General features: G+C 38.4%; 2 protein-coding genes across 2 annotated transcripts; one reads left to right on the top strand and one right to left on the bottom strand.

Annotated features, from left to right (window-relative positions):
* The first annotated feature begins 2,402 nt into the window (after positions 1–2,402).
* Positions 2,403–8,143, top strand: LOC106913562 (uncharacterized). The gene is made up of 5 exons (XM_088011476.1): positions 2,403–3,403; positions 3,657–3,736; positions 4,277–4,888; positions 5,649–6,131; positions 6,220–8,143. Exons 3-5 carry the CDS (start codon positions 4,718–4,720, stop codon positions 7,297–7,299), a joined length of 1,734 nt encoding a protein of 577 aa, XP_087867602.1. The 5' UTR covers positions 2,403–3,403; positions 3,657–3,736; positions 4,277–4,717; the 3' UTR covers positions 7,300–8,143.
* A 74-nt stretch (positions 8,144–8,217) lies between these two features.
* LOC106906374 (uncharacterized) lies at positions 8,218–10,880 on the bottom strand. Its single transcript, XM_088011477.1, has 2 exons — positions 10,102–10,880; positions 8,218–8,950 (listed from the first exon to the last, which is right to left on the bottom strand). Exons 1-2 carry the CDS (start codon positions 10,693–10,695, stop codon positions 8,624–8,626), a joined length of 921 nt encoding a protein of 306 aa, XP_087867603.1. The 5' UTR covers positions 10,696–10,880; the 3' UTR covers positions 8,218–8,623.
* Between the last annotated feature and the right edge of the window lie 920 nt (positions 10,881–11,800).

Below are 11,800 nucleotides of genomic sequence, written 5' to 3'. Positions count from 1 at the left end.
ATCAACAAAACGTGTTCAAATTAATGGCCCAACAAAATTAATAATCTCAGTAGTTATTGTTTAAAAGGTGTTGCACCTTTCTGTGCATTTCGGTACCATTACAAAAGGAAAAAGGGACTCAAAGACCCTGATGAGCAGAGCAGAAATTTAAATTGGCTTATCAGCCACAGCTGTGTTCATGAGAGGAGAGGCTTTTTAAGGAGAAATAAATATGAAGCCTGAAAACCTAAAATCTTAACGGATGTGCAATTAATTCATTTTAATGTATTTTACATCAATTGCATTACTTCACATGTATCAAGTTTTTAATTTTACTCACTAGTTTGTCACCACCTTCAGTTCTGTGTCAACTCCATCAGATGGACTTTTTGTTGTTTTTTGTTTTAAATATTTCTTTTGTTTCTTGAGAAGCATGTGTCTGTAAAATGAGTAAAAATATCACTAATAGGGTATTTTAAAAATCATTTTATATTTATTTTTGTCAGGTGGTGATGACAAAGTTCTGGGTCAGGTTGATTAAAAATGTAATTTAAAAAAAAATGTTGCAACTGGGAGCCTGTACCTTAGCATCTTTACATTTCCAAATCATTATTTGTCATATTTGCATACATAAGGTTGAGAAATAATTAAAAAAAAAAACATGGGAAAATTAAAACCCATTTTGTCCCTATTCTCAAGAATCACTGCTTCATCCCCAAGACGATGAAGAAAATATGCGTCCAGTTTTTGGGTTTTCCTTGCTCTCTTCTTTCCATCCTTCTCACTTTGCCGCTCCATGGAGCTCCACTCCTCTTAACTTAGTCCATAAAAATGTTCTAGCTAGTTTTACATCTGTTGCCAAGAGACTGATGATGACGTTGGTGGATGGCTGGTGACAAGTTTTACCCAGAATACACTTGGAGACAATAAGGACGATCCACTTATAATTTTCCGTCTCATAGAGAACACTGTGTTGTGTTTGTCTGGCCCACTTCATATCATTCCAGACAGGCTTTGAGAGCCGAGAGTTGTTGCAGACGAGTTGGAGTTAATGGCATGCCTTTGTTTGGCGTAGGGTCTCTCACCAGGACAGACCACAGCCAAACAATAGTCAAGGATCAGAGGTCATCAGAGGCTGTCTGTCAGAGGGCTCCTGTGTCAGGATTGAGCTAATGGGAGCAAATGAGTGTGGTCTGTCCATCCAGGCTGGGATTGTGTTAAACAGCCAAGACCAGTTTGAAGGTGAAACCTCTCCAAGAGGCTCCAGACCTACAGCTATTGCACTTTTTTCATTATAGGCAGGACTTGATCCAGGCTTTTTGACTGAACAGTGGATCAATGAAGGTAAGTTTTATAGAGCACCAGTCTTAAACTTCCAGAGAAAAACCCACCTGAGCATAGTGTGACTCAGAGGTTCCCAAACTGTGGGGCGCGCCCCCTATTGGGGGCACCGTGTCATTGCAGGGGGGGCGCGGGAAGCTGTCTGGATGAAAAAAAACAAAACATGAACACTGTATGCGCTGGGTTTTTACCTTAGAATGGCCAACTCTCTGTTATTATTATGTACATTTGATACAGTAGAGGCTTCCACACTTCCCATATTTGTGTCCTCTGTCACTTTTATCAGCAGTTAAAACTGTTTAATCCGTTGTTAACATGTTGTAACCTGTTTTTCCGACCCGCCTTTAAACGCAACATGAGCGCTACGACGCTCGCGCTGGGTTTCCACCTGTGAAGGAGACCTGCTGCTGCTGGGCGGAGCTACGTAGGTTTGGGTTAGAATCACGGCAGCAAACCAGCAAAACGCAAAGAACTTTTCACAGTTTTTCCCTCCAAACTAACCGACTGAGTTGAGTAAAGCTGTTGGATGCAGGTAATGTTAGCTAAAGGATGACTAGCTAATATCAATACAGAACCTTAAGCTTAACAAGTACCTTGTAGGCTACCGATGTTGGTGTCTATTTTCAGCTACCTACATTCATTTTGCCCCCCGCCCCCCCTCACACGCGTTTCAACCTGACAGCCATTTGTAATCCACTGGTGTGACTGAAGAGGTGGATCAAATGTAATCTAAAAAGGAAACCTGTTCTGTGTTTGTGACCTAATTGTATGGTTATTTTTAGGGGCTGAGGTGACACAGTTTCAATTTTACGGAGCCCCCCAGGGGACATGGGGAATTTTTTTTCTTTTGCGTTCCCTCGCAAAACTTTTGCGTTCCCTCGCAAAGCCTTTTACATTTCCTCCCTTGCATTTCCGGTTCATTTTGGACCAGCACTCAAGACAAGACAAACCCACGAAACAGGTAAATTATCTTAATTCAGCATAAATATGGTTTACTTATCAATATTTAGCTTCATTTATAACAACTATGTCAAATATTAATCGTGTCCGATGGAAGAAAAGGCATCTGTTCGCTTGCTTAAAGAAAAGAGTGACAAGGCGGGGAATGCAACGTTAATTTCATTAACGATGATGTAAATTATGTCGTTTACGACCAATTTATTAATGACAATAACTAGACTATACAACTTCATCAGGCTAAAGTGTGCTTTATTACGCTACGTCAGTTGTTTGGAGGTGTCACTATGATTTATAGAACGTATGGGGAGTTATGGCAGGGCTAGGACTGACACCATCTTTCAAAATACACAATAGTTTTTTTTTTTTTTTGGCAGTTAAATGTTCCTGAAACATGAGAATTATCAACGCCAGCAGAACTTTCGTGGCGGTTCGTGCTACGGTCTGATGATGCCTTCGGTTGCTGATGTCACGGTTGCAGATTCATGGCATATGATTACAGCCACCTGGAAAATATGAGATTCGAGATCCAATCACAAGGAAGACTAATGTCTACCTACACACTACCTTTTTGGACAATATTTGAAGAAATTATATTTTGTCTATATTCTATTGAAATTCTGTAGTAGAACTCGGTACATTATAATATTCTAAAACAATGAAAAGAATACTAGAATAATATATTATGACAATTAAGTATCCAAATAAATGATTATAAAAGTATCAATGCATTGAATTAAAATCATTTTTATATATTTTCAACTCAATTGAAATGGTGTTCAAAGTTTTTGTCAACACCGTCAGACATAAACAGAATGTGAAAAAAAATCAGGCATTATTTTGGGGCACCAGAAAGTCTGAGGACCCCGTGACCACTTCCTGTTTTTCCCTTTACTATAGTGTTTCTCAAGTCCGGTCGAACGCCCCCCTGCCCTGCATGGTTTAGGTGTTTCCCTTCTGCCACATACCTGGTTTGAATCTGTAGGTGGTTAACAGGCTTCTGCAGTCATGCAATCATTTGGATCAGCTGTTCTGGAATAGAGGCACATCTAAAACATGCAGAGCAGGGGGACGTGAGGACTGGAATTGAGAGGCATAGCTTTACTTGGATGGCTGGGCAGCTCTGGTGAGTTTATTTTATCTTTTAGTTGTTTATTTCTGTTGTAGATTCTGCTTTTTCTCTATCTCTTAACTGCTTACACGCGGACGCTGCAGCTTACATAATTTATGGTGCCCCACAGAAAAGTGACATTGAAATAATGAAATACTTATGAGTTTAAACTCCTGTGTTTTTAATTGTGTAGATTGTGAATTTTGAAAGCTTTGTTTGTAAAATATGTATTTATGGACTTATTATACATCTTCCAAATTGTATTTAGGCATGGAGGACGACCTTGAAGCCTTCCTTCGATCAAGGCATGTTATGGAAGAAGACATAAATCGGATGAAAGCTGATAAGGTGACGCATTCAGTTATAAAGTTTATAGTAATACTAGACCTTGTTTAATTATAAGTGTATACATTTTTGTACAAAAAGTATGTTGGTTCATTGTGTTGTAATGGAAGTAAACTTTTAACATTGTTGTCCCGAAAGGGAAATTCTTTCCCACTGACCACTCCTTCAATCTCAAAGTAAAATCACTAGACAGCAGAGGTGGGCAACTCCAGGCCTTGTCCTGAAACTTTTAGATGCATCTCTACTTCAACACACCCGAGTCAAATAATTAAGTCATTAGCAGGACTCTAGAGAACTTGACTGCACTTAGGAGGTGATTCAGCAATGTCAATGAAGTGTGTTGGACCAGGGAGACATCTAAGAACTGCAGGGCACTGGCCCTCGAGGACCAGGATTGCCCACCCCTGCAATACAGCATGATACAAAACATAACACAATCTTATATGATACCATAAAAAAGTACTGCACAGTATTTACTTAAAAGTTTTACTGTATTAAGTATAAAACTAATTGTAGTCTTTAAATGTTTATATCCAATTGCAGATTGACAGAGGCGTCATTTCTGTCATGAAAGATGAAGAATTTGCCCGATATGTCCCTTCGTATGGTGACCGCTTGGCTGTTATGTCATTTTGTCGACAGAGGGAAGCAAATTTCGACAAGGAAGGCATTTTAAATAGAATTAGACAAACGATTGAGACAAGACGGATGACAAGGAAGAGACATGTTGAAGTACCCCAGCAAACAACTGTGAGAAATTCTGGCTTGATGGCAAGACCTAAAAACAACAATGCAGTAAAATCCAAACGCAGAGTTGAAGTGGGATGGCTGCACTTTCAAAGCGGGGATTTTCATCAAGTGAGGTCTAAATTTGGGGGTGGAACCAGACATCTTGCACTCGAGAAAAACACTACTGTGTCAGAAGTCATGACCATTGCAAAAGAGTTGTTTTTTCCTTATGGATTATCATCATAGGGATCCATTATGGACTTTACACTTGGCATGTGCGACTTCAAAAGACAAACTGTATCTCTGGACAGTACTCTTACAGAACTGTATGAACAGTTTAAACTTAAAATGTTACGGCTTTATCTGTGCGCCAAGGACTTGGAGCATTCCTCATATTCATCAGAGGACCAAGAAGACTTTGAACAGGTAATATCTACTGACACAAAACCGTTAAAAGGTGCCAGTCAATTCAAATGGCATTTTTAGTTTGGTATATAAACCAAATAAGAAAATGTTTTGGTTTAAACAAACCAAAAAAATAGTTTGGTTTGGTTAAACTAAACACAATATCAACTTCTACATATTTATAGGTTCTCAGCCATCCAGCACATGGAAAACCCCCACCCAAAAGTTTAAAGTAACTTAAGTTGTAATATAAATAATGCGTAATTTGTACTAAAAGAGACTGCAATTAATCAATATTTTTGAGGACTTTTAAGTGGAGTTGGACATTAAAACTTATTCTTAGTCAGAACCTTAAGTTTTCATTAAAGGTGTACCAGAGACGAGGTCTGTGACTCTGAACCAAATGCTTATCTAAACATTTGAATCTTAGTTTGACTTATGGGTCTCAAAAAGTTGATTAATGAGAATAACACATCTGATATACATTGCTACTTGTCATTTTTGGCCCTGCAGCTTGAACACAATACACAATTTTTACATGACATTTTATGTAAAATTTCATTGTAACATAAACATGCTCTTAACAAATTTCCCTGTTTATGGTTAAGTGATGAAATGGAACTTCCTCCCTTGCCTAACTGTATTGTTTGGCTACCCGATTGTCTCACCTGCTCATTGATGAAATGCTGTGATTGAGTTGTAAAGTAACTGGCTAAAAACCACCAAATGACTACTTTTAGCAAATGTGAAGATGTTTTTTTTTTTTTTTCTTTTTAAATAGCCTCACAATGTTGGAAGACATACTCGACACTCGACTTCTACCCCTTCTGCTGAGCCATTAACTTCAATGAAGTCTTTGCAAGGCTATACATCAGGAAACTCAAGCCAGCACCTTATCTCAGATGATGAAGCATCGCTGAGTCCACAACCCAAAGCTTTACCAGATGGAACTGAAGGTCATGATCCAGTGTATGTCATTGATGACAATGTTGAACTTTTATATCCTGCATTACATTCAACACCTGGTCCCTCAAACCAGGAAACTGAGTATTTCTATGCAGTTGATGATATGGAAAACCCAGTGGTAATTCAAGAAACAGAAACTGTGACAGTCAACTTCAACAACATTGACGGTCAGGATGAGATGGAGGATTCTGGAGTAGTTCAAATAGGGTCAAGGTCACAAGATGGTGATGGTGAGCTTGCTTCTACTCTTCCCATGATGGACAGTCATATTGAGATGGAAGCCAGAAACTTTTCAGAAGTAAGTTTTTGTGTTGAGGTTTTATTTGCTTCTGCATATGATTTGTTTGCAACAACTAAAATGTACTGTTATTAATGTTATGTTACAGGCTCCACAAACGGCTGTAGTACACATGATCCCTTCAACAGAAAATGATGCATTACCGTCTGCTACTGGAGGTGTAGTACATCCCAAAGACCCAAGGTATGCACATATCCGGCGTGCCATGGTCATAGATGACCTTCTTAATTTGTTCATGGACAAAAGTATAATGGAATTGGAATTAAAAATGGAATTTAATAATGAAATGGCTGTGGACAACAGTGGAGTGTCGAGGGACGTGTATACAGCTTTCTGGGAGCAGTTCTTGGAGCTCTGTGAAGGGGAGGAGGAGAGGGTGCCAAAACTCAGACCAGACTTTTCTGAAGAGAGGTGGTATGCACTAGGCCGAATTTGGGCAAAAGGACTCATTGATCATGACATATTTCCAGTCAGGTTGTCCAAGGCATTCATAATTGCCTCTGTACTTGGTCTTCAAGCTGTAGAAGAAGAAGTTTTGATGTCCTCCTTCTCTAAGTATTTGTCAGAGAGCGAGCGAAGTATCATTGAGAAGGCCCTCAGTGATGTACTGGAAGAGGATGAGGAGGACAATTCGTTGGATCTGTTTTCACAGATGGGGGCTCACAGCATTCCATGTCAGGAAAATGTCAAGCAAGCAATAAAAGTCATGGCTCATAAAGTCATATTGCAAGAACCAAAGTACATCATCGATTGCTTTTATGAGATTTTCAAAGACATTGCATTGAATCTGTCTCATCCAGCTGATGTCCTTCATTTATACGAGTCTAAAAAACCAACAAACAAAAAAGTAGTTGACATGCTGCAAACAGAGGCTTTGTCCCTATCACAAAAAGAACAGACAACATTTACTTACTTGCAAAGGTACATTAGGAATGCAGATCAGCGCAAACTAGAGAAATTCTTGCGATTTTGCACAGGTTCGTCAGTTTTATGCACAGAAGAAATTAAGGTGACCTTTAATGCTGAAACAGGTTTTGGGAGAAGACCTGTTGCACACACATGTGGAGCAATCATTGATGTGCCTTACACTTACAGTTCCTACCCGGAATTTAGAGCAGAGTTTCACAGTATCTTGGCAAGCAATTTCATGTTGATGGATATTATTTAAGCTTGAAAAGGTAGTTGACATCTTTGCTAAAATAAACACTCCATTTTGTATCATCATCAACCATGTTCATGATGCTGTGATTGTTAAACTGTGATATTCCATTTTCAATGCTTAAAAGCTGTGCAATGTCTAAAGGTTTGTTAGCATGAAAAACAAATTTTCCAATTTTGTATCATTTGCAGAATTCTAATAATCGCCTGTTGCAATTAGACCAGTAGTTGGTTTTCACATTTGTTGTAATTGAGTTCTGACACTCAGCTGAAATTTTATTTGGATGTTTTAATAGTCCAGGTGTTTACAGAAAAATGCTTGCAATACAACTAAATTCAGAGTTTGACAAGTTCATCAAAATACTTTTTCTTTACCCTTTTCTGTTAGTATGCACAATGTTGACAACATAAGATGACACTTGTTAAAAAGATGTTTCTTTTAAAATGTTCTACCTCAATGTGAAAGGGTGTGTTTAGGAATTAAACTAAAGTGCAAACAAGTCCCATTTTTGTAATTTTGACAATTTTATCCAATGGTTCCTGCTCATATTTGAGCAGTACAGTTGCTGTATTTTTGTATTTATCCAAGTAGGTTTTGAAATTCTTACATGGTTGTATGAAGTACACAAGAAAAATACTTAAAACACAACAAAATTAAGAGGGTTTGTAACATCCGCTAACTTCGGTTTTCTGGTGACCTTTGTGTGTTTTTTGCTTTAGTGGAGGGGCCCAAAATGTTTTCTTAAGCTATTATTAAAAATGAAGTAATATTTGTATTGCAAAAGTTTTATTTTTGATACATGTTTTGATTTACTGTGAATGTTCACAATAAATGTTTACACAAAAACAATGAAGCAATTTGTTTCCAGTGCTTTATTTAAATTATGAACTGTATTTGCAGGACTTCTTAGTAATTTGATTTATCCACAGCAAGGAGATGTAATTTAACTGTTGTGCGTGTTGACTTTTGCATTTTGCTAAATCAATCCAACACATCAGGACTTCAACAGACAAATGTTGTCATAGGAACATTTAGTTTCCTGCTTCAATTTTAATACATTAGATAAGTGCAAAATTACAGCATAAGAAAGATGTCTATGTTGCAATACTAAATAGATTTCCTTGTGGAAAACCAAAATAAATCCACCCCAAAAGCATGTTATTGGTTTTCTAACTAATCATTAAGAAGCAAAGAAAAGTGAGAGGCAAAAAATAAAAACAACTGTCAGATAATTTTCAAGTTTAACAGTTAGAGTGCATGGTAATGTCTGATAAACAACCAGCTTAGTTTAAGATGTGGAACCCCAACATGGCAGGCTCTTTCCAGTGAATACTCACAGTAATGCTCTAATGGCATCTCTGAGTACCATGTACAGTTTCACAGAATCGTATGGATCTGATGGCGTCATCAGGCCAGACTCTGCCATTAAAACATTGCAAATGTCATTTACAGCTGAATCGCATGGTATGGCCTGCCGAAAGGTGCATGCATCTCTACACAGTTGAACATGTTCAACTTGAATAGGAGTGAGGAAGTCTGTGGTACTGTACAGTTCAGGTAGAGCATACATCACATTGGGCAGACCGCTGGGAACTTGCAAGTTTTTGGATGGCCTGGTGTGGTGTGTGTTCCATACTTGTGCTGTGTCATCCAACTCATCCTGTAACAGATAAAACAGAAAAATTTAGTTCACTTTTGTTAACCTCAGCTGGAAAAAAGTATTAGGCATAGTCATTGTCCTTAATTGTCAGTCCTTATTTGGTGTACTGTAGCAATCAGCAATAAAGTCATAAAAGAGGAAGATTGGATGAAGATTATTGCATTTTGAAGGTTAATTTAATTGTAATTAGAGCAATTCTTTGATGGTGTAGAATCACAATCTCAATGACACACTACCCTGTCTGCAAAGCTTTGTGTGGGACTTGCACCAGGAGAAGAGGTGAAATGTGTATGCTACAAATTATAAATGGGGTTAGAAACATTGCAAATAGAATAATCTTTCATTCGTTGCTCATTTAATTTTTTTTATATTCAGTTCGTGTGTTCTGTTTTTTCATAATTGCTCAATAATAATTAGGTAATTTCAGACAGTTTAGAACTGTCATTCATGCATTTACAGTTGTTATAGAAATAAATTTTTTGGTGACATTTCTTGGACGAATTGATTTTTAAAATTACTTTGGTATCTTATTTGACGTTTGATGCAGTTAGAAACTTGATGCCTATTCAAACGGTAACTATTGAGTTAAAAATAGTTCACTTTTGATTTTGGTTTAAAAAATTATAGCCAATTAAATTGTATCTTTTAATAGAGATTTAAATGCAGCTGTCAAAAATGATCCCTTGTTGCTGTTAAAATGTGAAATCTCACCGTTCTACCTGCTCTTTCGTGTTCTGACATTAAGGTAGAAAAAGTAACCGGTGCATTTTCAGCACCACGGAAGTGTGAACAGCGACCAGGAAAAAACAACAGAGAACCACTGTCTTTCATTATATCATAATTTACCACAAATAAACACAGAGACATCTACTCCTCTTTGTAGAAAAAGATCACATTCATTTATGGGTGTGCGCTCGTCATGCATTATTTCCATTTTCAGTAGAAATTTGATGTGATAAAAGTATGCACCTACGTCACAAAATTGAGCGTGCGCCTGACATTCAAGTTTTGTACGAACAAAATACTAGACCGTGAATGAAACAAAAAACCAGTGGCATCTCGCCCACATGCTGATTTTAATGTTGTTGCCTTTCAGATTTCCTTCCTCACGTGATATCTTATCCATCATATATTTGAGTCAATTAACTCACCTGTATGAGTCCCATACAGCAAAACTGTAGAATGTTTTTGTCCAGAAATCCTCCATCAAAGAATCCATTGTCTCTGATGTCAGCAAACAAGGACAGCCAGAACTCCATACACTCCGTACGCAGAAAGCGCCACCAATATTCAATCCTTTGATTTGCACTGCTTGCTCCTTCGAGATAACTTTGAAGAGGGTCGTTGGGCTGAGTGGGAATGAGGAATCGCTGGAAGTCTCTGACATAAACATTTTCTGTACCTAGATCCCCTCTAACAACTCTCGGACACCCTCCCAAACGCTCCACTGCTTCAGTGTAATATCCTCCTATCAACTTGGGATCACTATTTGTGGTGTATACATTGAGCCAGATAATCTTTCGTGAAAATCCATCTATGCTTCTGTTAATACAAAAGCCAAATGGCTTCAGTTTATCATAAGAGTCAATGTGCCAAATGAAGTTCGGACCCTTTGAGAAGTAGTTTCTTCTTTGAAGACGTCTGGCTTGCCTCGAGGACACTCCGGCTGGATCTAATTCTCTCATGATCAGACGGACATCCTCCTTTCTCACACAAAGTCCATGTTGCCTGCATTTAGCATACATCCAACGATATCCGTGAAGCTGTCCAGAAGACTGAAGTTCTCTCCTAACGAATTCCACCAGACTTGCCAAGTCAGCAGAATAGTTGCGACGAGTGTGTCCTCTTGCACTAAGTATTCTTTTTAAATGTCGCACACTGATGTGACACCCGTGCTTTTTGGCAAGCAGAAACTGAATATCCTTATATTGAAGGCCAATTTCAAAATAAAAATCCACAAAACTCACACACGAGTGTACTGTCTGCTCCATTGTCGTCTGGTTCTGGAACGCTGACTTAAAGTTTGCGAGGGAACGCAAAAGGTTTTGCGAGGGAACGCAAAAGAAAAAAAATTCCCCATGTCCCCTGGGGGGCTCCGTACAATTTCGTGGTCATGTTTAGGAACTGAAAAATTTTTTTAGATTCAGGGTTTTTAGATTGTATGAGTTGGTCAGTCATACAAAATGGCTGTTTGTTGTTGTTTTTTTTTTTACATGGTGTTGTGAATATAGAGGGGAATAATATGTATTTTTCAGGCACATAGTGTCATTTATAGCACAGTCACATGCTATAAATGGCACAATGTGCCAAAATATGACTTAAAATAAAATTTACTTCATAATTTGGTGCCTTGAAATAATTGGCCTCTGTGTCTTCTGCTGCTGGCTAGTTTGGAGGAGCTGAGTGGGGGAGGTGCGGGCGGATGGCTGGAGACTACAGCTCTAAGGAGGAGCTCTGGGTAAATATACACTGCTTTGTGAGAGCAAGCCTTTAGGCACCCCTAAATGGTTATCTCTGAGATTCATGGATTCCTCAAACATGCATGAAAGAATTAAAGCAACACTCCAGGTATGTTTTTGATGAGGGAATAGCATTATATTCCCTCATCAACACAATATCTTCCTTTATAAATTTGCATAGCACAGATTTGTGACAATATTATCCTTTTCATCCTACTTCCTGTATCTGCTTTAGCTCATTCAACCCAGAAAGGTTTTAGTCATCCTTTGGTTGTGAATGTAGAAAAATATGAATGGAATGACAGTTGACATGACGCCGGCCCCGCCACCTTGCGGAGGTAGAGCCGTCCTCCTGTAACTGGGTTCTGCTTCACTCCACTGTACCAGCCCA

Source organism: Poecilia mexicana, unplaced genomic scaffold (genome assembly GCF_051168715.1).
Source record: "Poecilia mexicana isolate PSO_F unplaced genomic scaffold, ASM5116871v1 scaffold_13, whole genome shotgun sequence".
In the NCBI taxonomy this organism is placed as follows: Eukaryota; Metazoa; Chordata; class Actinopteri; order Cyprinodontiformes; family Poeciliidae; genus Poecilia; species Poecilia mexicana.
The sequence above is the reverse complement of the archived record's forward strand: the minus strand, read 5'-3'. Positions and strand labels throughout refer to the sequence as shown.

Excerpts from the sequence above, each read along its gene's own strand:
- LOC106913562 (XM_088011476.1), top strand. The coding sequence starts at position 4,718 with ATGGACTTTACACTTGGCATGTGCGACTTCAAAAGACAAACTGTATCT. Across the intron at positions 4,889-5,648 it reads ACCAAGAAGACTTTGAACAG|CCTCACAATGTTGGAAGACA; the intron begins GTAATATCTACT and ends CTTTTTAAATAG. Across the intron at positions 6,132-6,219 it reads AAGCCAGAAACTTTTCAGAA|GCTCCACAAACGGCTGTAGT; the intron begins GTAAGTTTTTGT and ends GTTATGTTACAG.
- LOC106906374 (XM_088011477.1), bottom strand. The coding sequence starts at position 10,695 with ATGTATGCTAAATGCAGGCAACATGGACTTTGTGTGAGAAAGGAGGAT. Across the intron at positions 8,951-10,101 it reads GCTGTATGGGACTCATACAG|GATGAGTTGGATGACACAGC; the intron begins GTGAGTTAATTG and ends TATCTGTTACAG.